Source organism: Ranitomeya variabilis, chromosome 2 (genome assembly GCF_051348905.1).
Source record: "Ranitomeya variabilis isolate aRanVar5 chromosome 2, aRanVar5.hap1, whole genome shotgun sequence".
NCBI lineage: Eukaryota > Metazoa > Chordata > Amphibia > Anura > Dendrobatidae > Ranitomeya > Ranitomeya variabilis.
Genome location: NC_135233.1, coordinates 482,245,138 through 482,266,680, shown reverse-complemented (window position 1 = coordinate 482,266,680; position 21,543 = coordinate 482,245,138). Strand labels below are relative to the sequence as shown.

Genomic DNA, 21,543 nt, shown 5'->3' with positions numbered 1-21,543 from the left:
GCAACAAGGTGGAACTGCACACTGCACATGCTTCAGAGGCTGTGCAAACAGAGGCATGCTGTAATTTATTTGTGGGAGGAAACACATACACGGGCAGGCACTTGGATGGCAGACATGGAGTTGTCTGGTGTGCAGTGGTCGAAGCTACAAGACCTCTGTCAAGTCCTTCAGTGTTTTGAGGAATGCACCCGGCTGGTAAATGCAGACAACGCCATCATAAGCATAAGCATCCCACTAATGCGTCTGATGATGCAAAGTTTGATGCACATTAAGGAGCAGGCGTCTGCAGCCGAGGAGGAGGGAAGCCTTGATGACAGTCAGCCATTGTCTGCTCAGGGAACTCTCCTGGATGAGGTGGCGGACGAAGAGGAGGAGGATGATGGGGATGAATATTTATGGGAGTAGGATGCTTCTCAGGGGGCAATAGAAACTGGTGTCGTTGCAAGGTCAGGTACAGGGTTTTTACGGAACACAAGTGATGTTGATTTGCAAGAAAGTGCTCCTCAATCCAGCACAAGCAGTGAATTGACACCTGGAACATTGGCCCACATGGCTGAGTATGCCTTGCATATCCTAATAAGGGACCCCCGCATTATCAAAATGATGACCGATGATGATTACTGGTTGGCCTGCCTCCTGGATCTACGATGTAAAGGAAAATTACAAAATATCATTCCACATGAGAACCTTGAGCATATATTGGCTACCAAACAAGCAACTCTTGTAGACCGTTTGTTTCAGACATTCAAAGCACACAGCGGCGGTGATGGTTCTCACATGAGCCGTAGGGGGCAACATGGCAGAGGTGTTAGAGGTGCACAAATCCAAAGTGGCGTTGGACAGAGGGGTTTTATGACCAGGTTGTGGAGTGATTTTGCAATGACTGCTGACATGACAGGTACTGCTGCATCGATTCAAAGTGACAGGAGACAGCATTTTTCCAGTATGGTTACGAACTACTTTTCCTCCCTCATCGATGTTTGCCCTCACAGGTCATTCCCCTTTGATTACTGGGCATCTAAAATAGACACCTGGCCTGAATTGGCAGAATATGCATCACAGGAGCTTGCTTGCCCTGCTGCTAGTGTGCTATCCGAAAGAGTCTTCAGTGCTGCTGGTTCAATACAGACTGAAAAAAGGACACGTCTGGCTACCCGAAATGTCGATGATTTAACCTTCATTAAAATCAACCAATCATGGATTTCAAATTATTTGGCCCCACCTTCCCCTGCTGACACATAGCTTGCATGAAAAATGTCTTGCTTTTGGCCTCCTCTTACTGACTGCTTCAATTCCTCCATTTGCAGCTGCTGAATGTCCACCATAGGCCATTTTTATACCTCCCTAAATGGGTTGACTCCCCCCACAGGGCCATGGTCACCACCTGGCGCAAGCACCCGTGCGAGTGCCGTTTGCCTGGACAGGTGGGTGTGCCCACTCTTGGGGTGACGGCACTGGCACAGGGTCCCTCATAGTACAATGAAGTGTCTCTGACGGTGGTGGTGCACAACCAACGTCAGACACACCGTCATAATATGAGGGGCTCTGTGCCAGTACCGCTGCCCACAAGAGAGTGTTCCCCCCGCTCGAACAGTGCTCTACCACTTGCAATACTTACCTCTCCCTGCTCCACCACTGTGTAGTCTGTGCTGTTAAATCCTTCAATGGCACTGCCAATACAAATTTGTTGAAATGATAGATGAAAGTTAAAATATACAGGGGCCCTTGCCTCCATTTAGACTTAATACTTTGCACCTACTACCACTGTCTGCTACTCAGCAAAGGAGCCCACCCCTGTACCTAACAATGCCACCTGTTTATTTATGAACAATTTTTTGGCAGACATTTAGCCTACTTTATTATTAGGGCCTACTAACTGTGTCTGCCGTTCATTACAGTTGTCCTCCGCTGAACAAAGCCATGCCGCCTGTTTAGTCCTGTTACCAATTTTGAACTGCATTTAGCCCACTTTATTATTTGGGCCTACTAACTGTGTTTGCCACTCCTTACAGCTGTCCTCCGCTGAACAAAGCCATGCTGTCTGTTTAGTCCTGTTACCAATTTTGAACTGCATTTAGCCTACTTTATTATTTGGGCCTATACTGTATCTGTGTTTCCTCCTCATCCTGCCCATTGCCCAGCCACTGCTAGATGAGTCTGCTGGTACATTGACCCAGACCACTACATTCCCCTTGCACTCTATACAGCCAGAATCTGACCCTGCTGAAAGTCAGGTTCCCCTTCCCGCATACTATACCACCTTACACAGGGACAAATAGGAAGGTGCAGATGAAAGTGCAGGTTCCTTCATCAGGTGGGGGGGGCATACTCATTGGCGACGTCACTGGCACAGGGCCCCTCATAGTACGCAAAAGTGTCTCTGCCGGTGGGAGGCGCCACCCGCCGTCAAACACACCGCCGTACTATGAGGGGCCCTGTGCCAGTGCCAATGCCAATGAGTGGGCCCCCCTGCTTGCTCAGGATCACAGCACTTGCAAAGTTGAAGAACTTACCTCTCCCTGCTCCACCGCCATGACGTATTCCGCGTTTCCTGGGCCCACAAAAATCTTGAGCCAGCCCTACGCCCCCACAACTTTAGCCAAATGACCCATAGTTTTCAATGCCTAACTATTATTATAAAGTAAATTAAGATTGACAAGCTTCAGTGATAAGAATTAATGTTTTTGGCATTAAAATGGGCACTGTAGGTGTTTTCCTGTCCTCCACTCACTGCCGACTTTGATTCCCCATTGACTTGCATTGGGTTTCGTGTTTCAGTCGGCCCCCGACTTTACGCAATATTCGGCCGATATCACCCGACCCGACTTTTGACAAAGTCAGGTTTCGGGAAACCCTACTCGATCCGAAAAAAGTAAAAGTCGCTCAACTCTAGTTATAACTAGTGATGAGCGAATATACTCGTTACTCGAGATTTCCAGAGCACGCTCGGGTGTCCTCCGAGTATTTTTTAGTGCTCGGAGATTTAGTTTTCTTCACCGCAGCTGAATGATTTACAGCTATTATCCAGCTTGATTACATGTGGGGATTCCCTAGCAACCAGACGACCCTCGCATGTACAAGTAGTAGTGCCAGTGTAATGTAAACCAATGTACTGTCAGATAAACAGGAGAAAGAGCCACCTGGCATTTACCTGCTATATTAGGAGATAGTCCCTAGGATGTGCCGTGCCCCAACGTGCGTTTCGGCGTCTGCCTTCATCAGGGACACGGCACATCCTAGGGACTATCTCCTAATACAGCAGGTAAATACCAGGTGGCTCTTTCTCTTGTTTATCTGACAGTACATTGGTTTACATTATACTGGCACTACTATGATCGCAGTGTTATACATTAACTTGTTTTATATTGGTCTTTGTTATCGGTTTTCTTGCCACCTTATTAATTATGCACATGCACTTTATTAATCTATATAGTTTCTGGTATTTCTGCTAATCACATTTTTATGGCATATACACATAGATATGCATATATACGTTGAATTTCCACTGTGGCTATATTAATTATTTATGATTGCCATTTGTTTGTCCCTGGTGTAGTGCCTATTTCTGGTATTTTTTTCCCACTCTATCACATCACCCTATATTCTAATAAATTTTGTTACAGTATATATACCTTACATAGGACTTTGTTTCAGGTTTTTCTTTGTGTTTTTTGTTTGAATTACCGATTTGTCCATTATATATCCTATTGGTGCACATTGGTGGCGATGGTTCCCTCCTTCACATGATTTTTTATGTGTACCGTGCCTTGAGTTCTCTATATTTAACCCCACATGTGCTTAGCCTGGCTAATAGCTGTAAATCGTTCAGCTGAGGTGATGAAAACTAAATCTCCGAGCACTAAAAAATACTTGGAGGACACCCGAGCGTGCTCGGGAAATCTCGAGTAACGAGTATATTCGCTCATAACTAGTTATAGCCAAGTCCTAAAAGAGGTGAAAGTTATGTTCTGGAATCAAGAGGCCAAAGAGAATACTTATGACAGTGAAAGGAGAAAAGAAGGGCAAGTGGAAGAAAAGAGGCGTTAAGGATTGGATAATGGTAATGGGGAAAGCAGGACAATTGAGAGATGGGGTGAATATTTTTATTTTATCTATTTTCCTTTTACATCCTGCATTTATTGCGCTCTGGGGTCTGGAAACAGCCTATAGCATAATAAGGAACACTCAATTCACATCTAATAACTTTGCTGCAAATCAAATTTCTCTGTGAAGTCAACACAATTTGGCAAATTTTAACCTTGGCAGATTCTCTAGCATTGATCTCTTGTCATGTTTCAAGGCTTGTTAATGGGTCATACATTGACTTTTTGGTAGAGTTGAGAAAAAATGATTTGTGCTGACTTGATTCAGTGTCCAGTCCAGTCCTCTGTAGCAACTGGACCATGGCAACCTTCACAGAATCCTAGGTGCCTCTAGCATCTAGTAGGTGCCACAATGTCATGATGTTGTGACATCTAATAAATACCACCGGTACCTTAGATGCCAAGTTGAGGGTGTCGGCCAAATAAATAAATATTGCCCTTTTCTAGGTGCCATGGATGATTATACTGAATGCTGGTCCAGAGAGGCACAAATCATTTTTCTCAACTCTACTTAGAGAGTATATGTCTTTCCTTGCATGATAACTTCTTAGAAGAAGCTATTTAGATTTTTTCTGTAAAGTCTCCATAATCAGCATGTCTTTCTTAGGAGAACCAGTGCTTACATCACATTACCTCAAGGTTGTCCCAGTTAGCCAGTCAGGCTCTGCTCTGCGCTCAAGGAGAGAATCACCATAAATAAAACTATCTGTAGATGAGTATCAAGCTTGGCAATAAATCTAGTCATGTTTCAGTGTTTATTAAAAGGGCAGACATTGACTTATAGGGTACCACTAGTACTTTGCATAAGTTGCACTTGCAAGTTTCATTCTGAGAGAGAACTACTTTGGGTACTTTTCTCCATTGAATCACATGTATACTCACTTGGTATCTATATAAAGAAGCACTTACATCAAAGTTTTCATCCTCTTAATATATTGCAGTCATCATTTTATATGGCACTGTGTACTTCAATTGGTCATTTTGCCTTTTTACCCAGATAATTCTTCTCTTTTCTCTGCTCTATGAAGAAACAGGAAGTCTCTGTTCTCTGTGTTTATCATTCCCCTCTTCAACTCCTTACCCAGCAGCTCCCCACACCAGGGACTTTTGCAGTCACTCACCAGTTAGGGAGGGAAAATTGACCTCTGGTTTCTATGTAGAGTCTAGAATTATTCAGCTACTTAGATTTTCATCATGTGACATCATAGACCTAATAGAAATTAGAAAAATAACTGGGTAGAAAAGAAAAATGAGCAATTGTAAACACACAGTGCTATATAATAAGATGATAGCAATATATTAAAAGGCTAAAAAATGTGATTGCAGGAGTGCTTTTTTAAAAGAGAACTAATGCTTCCCACAGGTAGATTAGATACTAGAAAGTTTTAAATTTTTAAATCAGCTGATGTTGTTGTGCATGTGACTGTGGGCATATGGCAGCGATGGCATGCACTCTCATCACTTGCATGTTGAAGTCTACTGCTGGCTTCAGAAAAGGATGCCGTGCAACTGGGGAGCGAAGGAAGGGGGAGTAGAATCGTTTATTTTTTTCCTATGCATTAAAGAACAGTGGCAGAATGCGGAATATATATACCAGGATGTGAAACATACATACTAGGATGGGAGATATATATACCAGGATAAGGGACATATATACCAGGATGGGGATGTATATACCATAATGGGGAATATAGATGTCAGAATGGGGCCCAGAATAAGGGATACATATATACAAGGATGGGGCCCAGGATAAGGAACATATATAGCAAGATGGAGATATATATACCAACTTGGGCCAGTAAGGGGAACATATATACCAGGATGGAGGACGTATGGGCCAGGATGAAGGACATACAGTATATACCAGGAAGAAGACCAAGATGGTAGACATTGCTATATAATGGCGGAGGAGGTGCAACTTGTATGTCATTATAGGATTTAGAATGCTACAAAGGTCCATACATCTGACCAATATGCGGCAGGAGTGGGTGGTGCAAATCTTGCATTGGGGCCCATCGGACTATAGTTACACCACTGCATGCGTGTGTACCCATATGGAGGAATAGATTAAATGTCACTTAAAAGGTGATAAAGTCATTATCTGTTAGTCATTAGTTTATATTTAAGTTAGTAATATTAATTGTTTTTTTTATTTTTAATTTCTATTCTGTCTATAAAGAGCAAACACGACATTTGCAGATGTAAAAAGCAAGCAACAGAGGGCAAATAACCTTGTCTGACCTGTCATTGTGCTACTAAATCTCCTGAAACACAATGCGCTTATCACCTGTTCTGTAAACGCAGTCCCTGAAAACAATTGTGATTGTTCTTACACTTAGTTAAACAAAAAAAAGGTGATGTGGTACATTGTTAGCCAGTAGAAAAAAGATATAGAGTGCTCTCAGTGGGAGAACCAACATAGGAATACCAGCCTGATGAAGGGACGTAAGCAGTCTCGGAAGCTTGCTTTCTAACATCGTTCACTATATTTTGTTAGCCATTAAAAGGTATCACACCCACAAGATTCCTATTTTGGCTCTCCCTCTGAGAACGCTCTACTGTATATCTCTGTTCTTACACTGACATTATCGCAGTTGAACCCTGCATGTATCACTGTTTAAGCTTGATGAGATGTAAGATAGCGATCACCCTAGTTTTGCTATGATTTTATTTCATTGAACACATTTCCAATACTGCAATCATTGTTAACTAGACTTCTCATAGAATGTTAAGTGATTATTTTACACCAAATTCTCTGGCATCACTTGAACTAGAGGTGAACTTGAATCCTCCTGCCAAACCTCTAACCCACCACTCCACATTCCATGCACCATTTTAATACTAGCATCTGTTTATTTGGAAGAATTTCCTAGATACTAGACTAGGGTCTTATGGATTAATCCTTCTTCTCCTCTCCCTGTAATCTCTATTAGGGTTCTCTCACACTAACGTATAAAATCGGTCCCATTCTCATCTAGGAGAGTGGGGTGATTTTTTTCTCACTTGTGCTACCTGTCACGCTCCCGCCCTGACTGGTGGGTGTGAGCTCGAGGGGTTTGTGGCCCCACTGTTCCACAAACCAGACTACCCTGGAAGGGGCGTGACTATGACAGCTGCCTGGGTTTTCACTGGAGCCTCTGATGGTGAGGTCAGACTTGTGCAGCAGGCAGCTGCCAGGTGCTACTCCAGGGTGGTGTCTGGCTGTGGCTGCTGATCCCACTTGGGAGACAGGAACACCAGGATTGGTGCGGGCATCAGGCAGGACTGGCAGAAGACCACGGCTGAAACTCAGACAAGTAGGCTGGCACAGCTGAGACACAGGGCTGGCAGAGACACGGCAGAGAACACAGGGCTGGCAGAGACACGGCAGAGAACACAGGGCTAGCAGAGACACGGCAGAGAACACAGGACTGGCAGAGACACGGCAGAGAACACAGGACTGGCAGGAACACTGGATTGGAAGGCACGGCAGGAACACAGGACTGGTTGATGTGGTTTATGAAGGAACAGGTAGGGACCTGTTCACACTGGAGGTGCAGGTATAGATATGTAGTGTGGAGAAAAAGGTAGGGACCTGTTCACACAGGAAGTGCAGGAACGGTTATGAAATATGAAGGAACAGGTAGGGACCTGTCCACACAGGAGGTGCAGGAAAGGAAACAAGCAGAAAGGAATGAGGTATGAAGGAACAGGTTGGGACCTGTTCACACAGGAAGAGAACCGCAAGGCTGTGGATAGGAATGGTAGAGCAGCAAGAGATAGTGTAGCAACAAAAAGCTAAGCAGAGCAGAACCGCAAGGAATACGGAGAGGAACTGCAGCAAGAGGTTTCTGCAGCAAAGCAGAGCGGAGCCACAAGGAATGTTGAGAGGAACTGCAGCAAGGGATAACTGCAGCAGCAGAAGATAAGCAGAGTAGAAAGGAGCAGAACCGCAGGAGTGCAGAGCAGAGGTAAAGCCACAAAGGTAGAGAGCAGGCAGAGCCGCAAGTGTGTGGAATGTAAGCAGACTGAGAACACGAGGTCAGACACAGCAGGGAAGGAAGCCACAGACAAGGAGACCGAGATAAGACTAAGTTCAGACAAGGAAATGGAACAAGACAAGTAACAAGGACAAAGACACAGGGACCAGGATATTCTGACTCCTGGAGAGTGGACTACAAGATGAAGGCAATAGCACAGAGAAAAGCCTCCAGAGAGTGAGTAACTCAGAGCAAGGCCTGGCAAACTCAGCAGCTAAACACAAACTGAGCTAACACATTGCACAGGCCCAGACCACTGGGTGGAGCTGCACTAAATACTGGAGGCCTCCAGGCAATTGGTCAGGAACAGATTAGACAGATGCACCTGATTCCTATAAGAACCAGAGAGTTCAGGCGCCGCCCCCTATACACACAGCCATGAAGCATGCAGAGAGCAGAGACACAGAACATGGAGCTGGCATGAAACAGAAACCACATCGTGGCCTGGAGCAGTGGGTAAGATAGTGTGAGGGATGAGAGGCCATGCCGTGATGCCAGCAGAGTTGTTACACTACCCATATGCAATCCGTTTTTTTTACTCAACAGCTACTATTCATTCACAGGACCATTTACAGTTTCTTATGTTACAGAACTGTAATGTATCCGTAAAAATTAGATGTCATACTGATGGTCTACATGGCATGCAATTTTTTTCTTGCACCGTCCAATTTCGGAGTGAGTAAGATGCCCAGTAATCAAGACCTGCAATGCACATTGGACCAGATCACCCCGAAAGAGAGTATAAAATTTACATTTGTAATATTTGTAGAATGGTAGAATGCCTTATATGAGGGCGGACAGGTTCTGGCCTTACTTTATATGGGAAAAACCTGATGACAGGTTCCCTTTAAGAGAGAAAACTGGACTTTTATTACATGAACTCTAAAACACATCGGTCTAGGCATCAATATGCTTTGGTAGACCCTGAGGCTATACTCTATTGCTTTGAAAACAAACATGCTAGGACAAACATGCTTGGACAAAGTTAAATAAAAATAGTATACATCTTTACTAATAAAATACAATATTAAAAACTGTGTCAGCTATAAAGGGAGAGAATTACCCTGAAAAATTAAGATGATGCAAAATAGTGAGCCAGCCAAGAGTTTATGCACCATGATCTAACCTAGGTAAGTATACGAAAAGTGATAGTAAATTCTGTACTGTAAGGTACATTTAGAGGATGAACCAGTACATAAATAGAGGTTAACGGTTAAGGTACCAACACAATTTAAAAGTATCAAAGAGTAAGGTGCAGCAATGCAGGCAATAATCAGAACATGTATTCAACAAAATACATTGAGGGGCACCCACCAATAACCCAATGCACGTTTCACTAATGCTTCATCAAGGGCACCCAACACCTGATGAATCATCAGTTAAATGCACATTGTATCATGGGTTATGTTAAACAGATTCCTGATATCTTACTGGGGACTATATCCTCTGCAAATTGGCAACATAAGCTGATAACCTTACCTCTTACTGTTGTCCTCTCTACTATTAAAATTCATATGAGATGGAAAACCAGCACATTACTCATTTTTTCATTTTACGCTCTAAAGACTTGGGGGAAGCTGTATTCATACTGCAAGCTAACCATCTTAATTTGTCATTACTGTTCTTTGTTTTTTTGGCATGCATAGATTGTATACATTATATTGAATACGTTAGGTTAAGTTTTACATAGTCCAATTGGTAAAGAACACATTTCTAGGATTCTTACTCCTGATAGTTACAGTATGTTTTTCTAAGGACCCTCTTAGCACATTTATGATTCAACTAGCTGTTTCCAGCCAGCTAACACTCGGCATGCTCATTGCTATCTAATTAACGCTGCTAGTGATTAAACTAAAGTAAATAATGACAACATTCAATAGCACTTATGCAGGTGGTAAACTAACTTAAAATGAAGTTAATAACAATAATAATCATTAAAAATCAGAATAATACTAATACATTTTTCTCAGTGTAAAATCAAAAGCAAACTGGATTTGTGTGGTAATGTATGGGGACAGAGCCTCGTGTGGTAATGTGTGAGGACGGAGCCTCATGTGGTAATGTGTGGGGATGGAGCCTCCTGTGGTAATGTGTGAGGACGGAGCCTCATGTGGTAATGTGTGGGGATGGAGCCTCGTGTGGTAATGTGTGAGGACGGAGCCTCATGTGGTAATGTGTGGGGACGGAGCCTCGTGTGGTAATGTGTGGGGATGGAGCCTCGTGTGGTAATGTGTGAGGATGGAGCCTCATGTGGTAATGCATGGGGATGGAGCCTCATGTGGTAATGTGTGGGGACGGAGCCTCGTGTGGTAATATGTGAGGCCAGAGCCTCGTGTGGTAATGTGTGGGTACGGAGCCTCATGTGGTAATGTGTGGGGATGGAGCCTCGTGTGGTAATGTATGGGGATGGAGACTCGTGGTAATGTGGGGGGGCGGGATTATGTGTGGTAATGTGGTGGGGGGCGGGATTATGTGTGGTAATGTGTTGGGGTGGCAGAATTATGTGTGGTAATGTGGTGGGGGGCGGGATTATGTGTGGTAATGTGGTGGGGGATGGGATTATGTGTGGTAATGTGGTGGTGGCGGGATTATGTGTGGTAATGTGGTGGGGGGCGGGATTATGTGTGGTAATGTAGTTGGGGGTCGGATTATGTGTGGTAATGTGGTAGGGGGGCAGGATTATGTGTGTTAATGTGTTGGGGGGCAGGATTATGTGTGGTGATGGGGTGGGGGACGGAGCTACTGTGCAGGGTGTGGGATTATCTGTGGCAATGTGGCGGGGGTGGGATTATGTGTAGTAATGTGGTGGGGGGATTATGTGTGGTAATGTGGTGGGGGCAGGATTATGTGTGGTGATGGGGTGGGGGACGTAGCTACTGTGCAGAGTGCGGGATTATCTGTGGTATTGTGGTGGGGGCGGGATTATGTGTGATGCGGTGGGGGCGGGATTATGTGTGATAATGTGGTGGGATTATGTGTGGTAATGTGGTGGGGGGCGGGATTATGTGTGGTAATGTGGTGGGGGGGCAGTATTATGTGTGGTAATGTGGTGGGGGGTGGGATTATGTGTGGTAATGTGGTGGGGGGCGGGATTTTGTGTGGTAATGTGGTGGGGGGTGGGATTATGTGTGGTAATGTGGTGGTGGCGGGATTATGTGCGGTAATGTGGTGGGGGGGCGGGGTTATGTGTGGTAATGTAGTGGGGGTCGGGATTATGTGTGGTAATGTGGTAGGGGGGCAGGATTATGCGTGTTAATGTGTTGGGGGCAGGATTATGTGTGGTGATGGGATGGGGACGGAGCTACTGTGCAGGGTGTGGGATTATCTGTGGCAATGTGGCGGGGGGATTATGTGTAGTAATGTGGTGGGGGGGATTATGTGTGGTAATTTGGTGGGGGGCGGGATTATGTGTGGTAATGTGGGGGGGCGGGATTGTGTGTGGTAATGTGGTGGGGGGCGGGATAATGTGTGGTAATGTGCTGGGGGGCAGGATTATGTGTGGTAATGTGGCGCGGGGAGGGTTTGTGTGTGGTAATGTGGTGGGGGGCAATATTATGTGTGGTAATGTGGTGGGGGGCGGGATTATGTGTGTTAATGTGCTGGGGGGCGGGATTATGTGTGATAATGTGGCAGGGGCGGGATTATGTGTGGTGATGTGGGGGGCGGAGCTACTGTGCAGGGGGCGGGATTAGCGAGTAATAACGATGCCTCATATATATAGATTATATTGCCTGGAACTACTGTATGTTTTTCAATACTGACACTGGAGGCATTCATCTTGTATTGTATCTTACTAAAGGTTTGTTAAAGGGGTAATCCTTGATTACTTCATTTCTTTTTACTATGGGCCTAAGAACTAACAGGCAGGTAGTTGACCAGTACTGATCTCTGCCAGCTCACAGTGGTCAAAGACTGATCCTGCCAGTGATTTTTCAGCTACCACTGACTTTACATTAACAGAGCAGCAGTTTATTTTCTGCTCTGCTCTTTGATGGGGCATGACTGCCATTGTCATGCTGATTGACCACCAGCTCCCTGCTGCCAAACTGCAGGAAGCCAGCTGTCAATCAGCACAACGCCAGTAGTCACACCCCATAGACAGAACATTTCAAAAGGGGTAGAGCTGCACTGTTGACATGAAGCAGCAAAATCACCAGCAGGAGTGATCAGTGACTACTCTGAGCTGGAGTCAGGTAGAAAATGGAGGTAAATAGCAGGTGGGCCAGGTAAATGGCTAAAGATAAAACTCATGCTCACCTCCCCTATTCTGTCACACCAGCAGCTCCCTCAGCCCATCACTCTGCCTTCTGTGCCTCTTCTTTTCTTCTTTTCCCATTGCTCGAAACCTCTTCTGCCACTTCACTCCATACACAGACTTCAGGGACTGACCAAGCCTGTGATGACACTGCACATCAGAACATGTGCCATGACAGCACAAGGCCCAGAGATGTCAATTTACCTGTTTGGCACTAGAAGTCTGCACATGGAGTGAAGCGACAGGAGAGGAATGGTGCAACAAGTGAAGAGGAAAAGAAGAGGCACGGAAGACAGGATCCTTGGTCTTAGGGGCCGACAGGACAGGTGTGATGTACAATTACTAGCATTTATTCTTTTTAAATTAAACATTTATAAAGCTCTGGAAAGACCCCAGGGCATATTAAGGAACAGACAATTTGCATTTGCTGTAAATGAAATTTCCTTATTAAATATGTGCGATTTGCTGAATTCATATTTTTGCATATTTGTTTGTCACTACTGGTCATCATAATCAGGACAGTTTACAAGGACATTTTCACGCGTGATGTTAGCCTTAAAAATTCTTTTTGGTTCTTGCTTCTACTTTGTTCTAAACAGAGGATATAATTCTGTAAACTCTAAAATCCCAAATATGTAATATAACATTTTTTTTCTAAAATGGTCAACTTTTTTTTTACTAAGTAAATATCTACATCCTTAACAGCTTACAATTTCAGTCTCATTCACAGAAATAGAATTGTGCTGCAATTCCTGCAGACTTTACCTCTAAATGATAAGCAGAATAAAAACTACCTGAAGATGAAAACCACATCAAAATCTACACCAAGAGATTTTTAAAAATATGTTTTTATGTGTTTTTTTAGTCTAAGAAATACATGTAAAAAAATTCTGTGTGGACATATCTTAGTATTCAGTGGTGAAGATAAATGACTATAATTGATTAGAATTGTCTAGTTCCGTTTTTAAAATAATTTTTGCCAAAAAATGACACCATACATGCTATAGGAATGTTTTCCTATTGAATATAGTATGTTATACTATGGGGCAGAGCGGATCTGCGATTTTCCGATATTCAGATCATGCACACCCACACAAGTCTATGTGTGCGTGTGGAACATCGGACTGCACTCGGATGTTAGTAGTTCGTTTACTGCAGACACAAGAAATGGAGAAGATGGAGAAACTTAGTTCTCCATCTTCTTCACACCTGTATGCCAATTCTCTCATAGAAGAGAATCGGATCAAACTAATTTGACACTTATTTCCAACTCTGACAGAGTTTGAGTCAAGTGTTATTAGTATAATTGGCCCAATTATCTCACATGAGAGACTCTACACCCATGAGACCGTGTCAGTAACAATTGCTAACAACTATAATTCCAAAATCCTCTAATAGTCCCTCCCAAATAGTCTTAATATGTTTTAATTGTTTATAGACTATTTGAAAGCAAAAGAAGTAGATTATTATCCTGTATAATACATATTTATATGATATAGAATATTGTACAGTTTCAAAAATAAATACATTTGTTCTTTTTTTATTTTACAGCTTTTATGGCAGAACTTGTGTCTTCTGATGAAGATTTATATTTCTTTGACGAGCAGTACGGTAATTACATTTTGGTAATCGTAAATGTGTCAATAATTATCTTTATTTTTTCATAGGCATTTTTTAAAGTTCAAATTTGTAAAAAATCTATATATGCATTGTAAGAATTGCATAAACATTTTTTTAGATGCATGTTGAAGCTGTCCAATTTTACAAAACTTTCTTCTATAAGCTTTCCAGTGCTTCTCCGGCCTGTGCTGTTTGTTTGATGCATTGATGCCTCATCAACATCACTGCACCAAATCATTGATGTCTCTATGTTCTGTTTGTGACTTTATCTATAGATTGAATTGGTAGGGGCTAATGAAAGTACATTTGTGAACATATAAAGAAATCCTGTGGAAAGAAATGGGGAATTGCATTTTTGTAGAAGGTGTGGAACACAACAAGGAATGTTACAAAGAATAAATGTTTACCGTATTAATAATTACTGCTTGTTAAGGTACCGTCACATTAAGCGATGCTGCAGCGATCTAGACAACGATGCCAATCGCTGCAGCGTCGCTGTGTGGTCGCTGGAGAGCTGTCACACAGACAGCTCTCCAGCGACCAACGATACCGAAGTCCCCGGGTAACCAGGATAAACATCGGGTTACTAAGCGCAGGGCCGCGCTTAGTAACCCGATGTTTACCCTGGTTACCAGCGTAAACGTAAAAAAAACAAACACTATATACTTACATTCCGGTATCTGTCCCCCGGCGCTGTGCTTCTCTGCACTGTGTAAGCGCCAGCCGGAAAGCACAGCGGTGACATCACCGCTGTAATCTGCTTTCCGGCCGGCCGGCGCTTACACAGTGCAGGGAAGCGGACGCCGGGGGACAGACACCGGAATGTGAGTATGTAGTGGTTTTTTTTTTTTAAGTTTACGCTGGTAACCAGGGTAAACATCGGGTTACTAAGCGCGGCCCTGCGCTTAGTAACCCGATGTTTACCCTGGTTACCAGTGAAGACATCGCTGGATCGGTGTCACACATGCCGATTCAGCGATGTCTACGGGAGATCCAGCAACAAAATAAAGTTCTGGCCTTTCTGCTCCGACCAACGATGGCACAGCAGGATCCTGATCGCTGCTGCCTGTCAAACTCAACGATATCGCTATCCAGGACGCTGCAACGTCACGGATCACTAGCGATATCGTTTAGTGTGAAGGTACCTTTAGAAACTTTTACGCTCTGTTCACACGTGCATTTGGAGTTTTGATCTCAAAACAAACAGAGTAACAGGACTAAAACCCCTAGGTGTGAACAGAGCTTACACACTTCACTGCAGTTGATGTAGATACAGTTTCAATTCACTTGAAAGTGGATCTTCTAAACCTCTATCCAACTGGCACTGTCCAATCCAGAGTCCTAAAATTTGCCTTATATTCCCCCTTAAACTGACTCTCAGGGATCTTGATTGCAAGGAAGACCCAAACCATGGTTCCAAGAGTAGCAATGTTGAATTGGGGGTGATATCACAGAATGCAAGAAAGTCAGGGGCTAGATATAGGTCATCAAGTTCGTAAAAAAATGTCAATACAAAGTCAAAATCGGAATTGACCCAAAGTCAATACCAACTAAGTGTTTCTAGTGACAAACATCAGTCCAAATGGTAAGTCAGTGAGAGTGTCAGATTGCTAACCTCAGCCAATCATCACACACAGAAGCAAAGATAAAGGACAAAGTAATAACAGGATGTGCAAAGAAAATGTCTATAATTTCAGTCAGTTAGAACACCTGAAAAATCGGAGATTTCAGAACCTAAAGAATTAAAAGGGTTGAGACTTTCAAAAATATTGACCTCAATAGTGATATTTACATGACCAATGAGATTTGTGATTGAACTTAATTTCATTGCTGCAGGACCAGCAGGATATCCAGAGCATTGGCACTTGAGCTGAGGGGACAATTAACAGCGGTTCTTTCATTAATTTTTGTAGTAGTCTAACTTTTCTATAATCCCAGATAAGCTCTTTAAGAATTGCGTGGAAGATAAGAGGAAAAAACGTGACTTAAAGTAAAAGTACATCTCCCCCTACCTCGTTAGAAAGTCCTTCCTGAAGGGATCTATTGGGTCTTGAGAAATACTTAGAATGGTGCCTCTTGAGCATTAATACACAGCTTAGGGATCAAGACCTTTCCTTCCAGTCTGTATCCTTTCCAATAAATGAACTAAGCAAGTCTTTACTTTACTCATAATCTGAAGAGGATTCAATAAGAATAGGAGAAAAACTTAACAAAAACCAGAGGTACAAGCAAGAAATATGAAAATAATTAGCAATTCAGAAAGAAGGTGGCGATTTACAACAGACTGTAACTGTATTGAACTTCATCATTAAATTGAATGACCTAACGAAACCTGGAGAAAGGTTATAAGAAAGTTTTTTGAAAAACCAAACATTGAGAAACATGATAAACTTTTGTTGCAGGACCTTAGTACTTATCCGCATTGTTTTAGCATCTGGAGCAGCATTTTTATTGCTGTTATGAACCTCTCGCCAAATGTACTTAATCCGTAGACAGACCCATTCAACAGCACCCACATGAGAGCAGGCAGAGATAGGTAGATGAAAGTTCAAATCTTAAAACGTGACTTTCCTTAGAATTTAAAAACATTGTTGTTAAGGGGCGACAGACAATGTTGTTGGGGAGCACTTACGGTAACTTGCTGAGCTTTCATGTACGCATGGAGAAGCTACATAAGTGGCTCTGGCTGACCTTTACTTTGAAAATTAATTGATTTTCACAGCTTTACACAATGTTCTCCAGAGTTTAGAGACAAATGGCTCTCCACTATAAGAAACAATGCATAAGTAGACAGGCCATAATGATTAAAGATCTCTTTAAAGAAAAGACCTGAGTAAATTGAGAGCAAGACACATTTCCAACAAAGGTACCAAATGATACATATTTCAGAATCAACTACTTACTACCCACATGACAGTCAATCCCTTAGCAGAAGGTAAATTACAACTAGAAAAATCTGAGATCACGGTTTCACTGGAATATAAAGAGGTTGGAAAATATCTGATGGTACTTGCCAAAATGACTTTAAATGGGCACAGCCAGAACTCGGTTCCACAAGTTCTTATCTATAGTTCAGCCACTGGAAGCAGAAAGAGATTTGTTCACTAATGTGATAAACTTTGTTGGAAGTTAAACATTTTTGGAGGGGAAATTTATACAGAAAATCTACAAGGAACATCGTCTGTATGGCTCTTTTTTTTTGTAAGTCAATAGGTGAGGACAAAATCAAAGCAAGAAGAGTGCCCATTGTAGATTGAAGCCTTTCAAAATGTTTATGTTAATAAATATTGTCCCTCAAATATGTCGAGAAGATGATAATGTATCTTTAAAAGGTATTCCACTTCCAGCAATTAATAATCACTTCGAGAAAGTTATTCTCTGTGAATTGAATGTTCCTCATTATGCTCACTTTCAGTCCAAGAGCAAAATCCCATAGAAAACACACACAAAAAACTAATACTCAACTCACTTCTTTTCTCTCTGGCTGCACCTACTGCTCATTGCTCACTGTCTGGTCTTCGATACCTCTTCTTACCAACGTCACACTGAAACTTTGAGACAACTAGAATTAGGCCAATACATCTGGCCATGACCTCGTCCAGGATGTCCCTGCACTCACTAAACATCTATTGTGACCTTATAATGCCCAGGTGCAAGGGCATTCCAGGACTGTTCAAGGCTCCTTCTGCTCCACGGAAGGTTTCTGGCCTCCCTGAGCTCGCCTTCTTCAGAAGGAGACAGGCGTCTCAGAAACGCGTTGGTTGTTTATGTCCTAGCTGCACATCGTACTCACTCCCCGGGGGATTACGGTCACGTGACTTACTACGTCACACAGGTCCTGCGCACCGCCCGCACTCACCGCTGAGTACACACGCGGCGTCGGCTCTGCAGGATCTCATCTTCATCTGGAGGTTAGTCAGTGGTGGCTTGCTGCCGGCCGGGGCAGCCACCTGCTCACTACACCCTCTCCACCCGCAAGGATTTGGAAACTTTAGGAAATACAGGAGCACCGCTGCGTCCTTCTACCTCATGATCTGGAGGTAGGAATACACCTATTATATTAACCCTTTGATTATATGTGTGTAACAAACTGAGGATATACTGGCATCTATCCGGTCACTTTATTGGCACTAATTGAGACTGATATCAATGGCCATTTTTAAACTATATGTATAGCTCTTATCTCATTTTGCTAATAGTCCAGCGCGTACCCCCATACATTTAGGTGTATACTAGTATTTATTTATTCTTTTACAAACCATTTGTGGAGGTTTGTTGGTACTGCCGCAGGAATTCATATTACCGGTGACACTTTGCGCCACCACTTTTAATTATTTATACGTCATTTGTAAAAGTGGTGTATAACTGGAATAATTCTTGATTAACTGGCAGTGATAATTTGTATATCTAAGAAATATTTGAACAGCTTGAAAAAGGACCTTTCACCATTTTTTCCTTATAATCTGTACGTTCCTGCACATACTGGCAGAAATATACATAATTTTTTTATATATATTTTTCTCCACTCCATTGTGCACATTAAAGGCACTGAAATTTCAGGTGGCTGTTATTTTTTTCATATTCCAACAGGGCACTTCATTTTGTTCAGTTCTGTTTGCATGGACTTTAATCCTGCCATGACACTGTTCAATCATACAGAGAGAAAAAGTAGGCACCCACAGTTCTAACCAAACTGAAAAGGCCACTGTGGTCAGCAAATGTGCCATCATGATACTTACACATGCTTGGTCCTCAGCTTCTCTCGCAGTGTTCGTAACACTGATGCTCCTCTTCTAGTACATTACTAACAGTAAGCATCAGAAAAGTGGCATGGTCATGTGAGACAATTAAAGTCATGAGCGATTACTACTTTATCGGTCTTTGTGACCATGCTTCCCTTTTGACAAAGCTTAATATTTTTGACACATTTGTTTTATTTGGTTCTCCTTATCTACTTTTAGGACTTGTTTGAAAATCTGATGTACTTTTAGGTCCACTTTAGGCAGAAATAGGAAAAATTCTGAAGAGTTCATAATCTTCCAAACACCACTTTCTCAAATTTGGCACACACGGAGTTCTCCATAGATAAATTGAAACAGAACAAACATCAAAATTATGGGTTTGTATTGAAAACATAACAAAATATTAATAAAGGAAATCCTGTAACATCTCTTTTAAATAAATCTTGAAAAAGTACAGAAGCATACATAACGCATATCGCATACATCACTGCTGTTCCTGGCTCAGGAACTGGTGAATCCTCACAGTGCGCAATGAGTGCACTAGGGAGATTCATAAGTCTGCAATCACACAGAGTGACTTCAGACTTATCTTTTTAGACCAGACAATGTCTTTAAGTGATGGCAGTCTTAGAAATTGAATAGTGTTTTAAAAGGGAAAAAGCAAAAATGAAATACTTTCAAAATAAAAAATCTCCAACATATAGGGAAGCTCAATATAATGTCACATCCGATCATGTGGTATAACGAAGTCATTGACAGAGATAAATGTAAGCAGCATAAACAGACTATTTTTGAAGCACCAGTATCTACATATAAAGTAGTTGATAAGATTCATGATAAGATCTGAATGTGATCCCCCCATTTTTACACAGTACCAGACTATATCAAACAATGGATTTTTTTTCTGGGGTGTCCTTGAAGACCTACATGCCAGCAGCATTGGCTCAACAAAACTTTCCTCAGGAAGATCGTTGGATATGGCAGCCAGTATAATTTACTCTAGTCAAAGACATCATCTCGGCTTGGTAGCTATGGAGAGCTGATCCTGCCAACTTGTGTTTAATAGGACCAGTAAACAGTGGCTTGCAAATATATTAACCCCCTCACCCCCCTTGGCTTTTACCTATTTTGTTACATTGCAACCTGTATTTAAATATTTTTTAATGCGATTTGTGTGTAATGCTTCAGTACTAAATAGTCTAAGTTGATGAAGTGAGAAAAATATAGGCAAACATTAAATTTATGGGAACAAATAACTAAAAAATGGCATGTGCATATTTACTCACCCCTTTTGCGATAAAGTACCTACAAATTTTAGGTGCAATCAATTAACTTTATAAGTCACGTGCTTATTGAAAGGAAGTACATCTGTGTGCAATCTAAGTGTTACATGGTCTGTCAATATATACACACCTTTTCTGACAGGCCACCAGTAAGCAAGAGGCACCACTAGCCAAACACCATTAAAACCAAGGAGATCTCCAAACAAGTCAGGGACAAAGTCATTGAGAAGTACAAGTTAGGGTTGGGTTATAAAAATTATGGATGAGTAACCACTAAAATGCTCAGATGCTCGTTTTGAGTAACAAGTGTAATTGGAGTCAATGGGAAAGCCAAGCATTTTTCCAGCAGACCCTACAAGGAGGTCTGGGGGTCAATGAACATATTGAAATGGATGGAAAAGTGGCTGAATAGAAGGAGAACAGCATGGGGAAGTCCCCTGACTCCCAGATCACTTCTGATAACAATGATGTCACACTTTTACTCCACTTTACTGTCAAAAAACATTCAAAATGGATGAGAAATTGCAGATTACAGGAAAAAAATGTTAAGAAACATTATTTTCTGAATAATGACTTGTATATAAAGCAAATTTAAAAAAATACTTAATAAACAATAATTTAAGTAAACCAAATTTTTTTTTTATTAAAACATTGGAAATGTCAGTGTAATTTATGAAGGAAGCAAGAACTTCCAAAAATATGATGGAAGAGGGACTCATACATATTTTGCTCAAACTGTCATGTAGTGGTACTCCTAGACTCATAAAGCCTATGAACTAAGTGGAAAGCCAGCCAAAATTTACAAGCAGCGTCACCCATATAGCCTTGAAGGCAACAACTATAGTACCTGATTCAAATATTGTGAGCAAAGTGTAGTTATGGTACTTCTAAAGTCAAAAAAGCTCTCCAGACAATGAAAAGCATGCCAGATATTATAAGAAGGGTCATCCATACACTCTTGAAGGCACCAACCGGAGTGCATCATAAAGAAAAGTGTGTTTATGTCACTTCTACATTAATAAAGGCTCTGCACACTGTGCAAAACCACAAAACAAATGATAAGAAAGGTAATACTGTCATCCATAGAATATTGAAGGCAACAACTTGGGGGCCTCATTAAATTATTTTAAAAATGTAGTTGTCCAAAATACATGGTCATCAGGGCCGGTATACAGGGAGATGTCATGAAATTGTCTCAGGCCTTTGCCAGTGTACCCTTAACACTGTTGTACCTGTGTGTGTTTCCCTTGTCTCTCTTCATTGGTTGGGCAAGGAAGCTAGCCCCCTTCCACTAGCATTGTCTGATGGGAAGTTTTTCAACATATATTCCACCAAGGCCTTCTGGTATAGCACCATTATAGTAAACCTCTCTGCCTCAGGAAGAAAAGATGAAATGTTCTCCTTGTAGCATGAGTCTTGCAGGGTGAACAACCAGGGCTCTTTCTTGGCCAGGATGAATGTAACACGAGAGTCACAGGAAAGGCTAAAAAGTCTGCCATATGTGCCAAGGTCCCTAAAGCG

At 42.2% G+C, this 21,543-nt stretch overlaps 1 protein-coding gene across 1 annotated transcript in view; it reads left to right on the top strand.

The window, feature by feature from the left end:
• The window catches only part of LOC143803852 (mucin-5AC-like), a 394,146-nt gene that overhangs the window by 11,829 nt on the left and 360,774 nt on the right, over nucleotides 1–21,543 (top strand). The window contains exon 2 of the mRNA XM_077281617.1: nucleotides 13,929–13,988. Within this exon, the coding sequence (XP_077137732.1) occupies nucleotides 13,929–13,988 (60 nt within the window). The remainder of the gene's footprint in view (nucleotides 1–13,928; nucleotides 13,989–21,543) is intronic.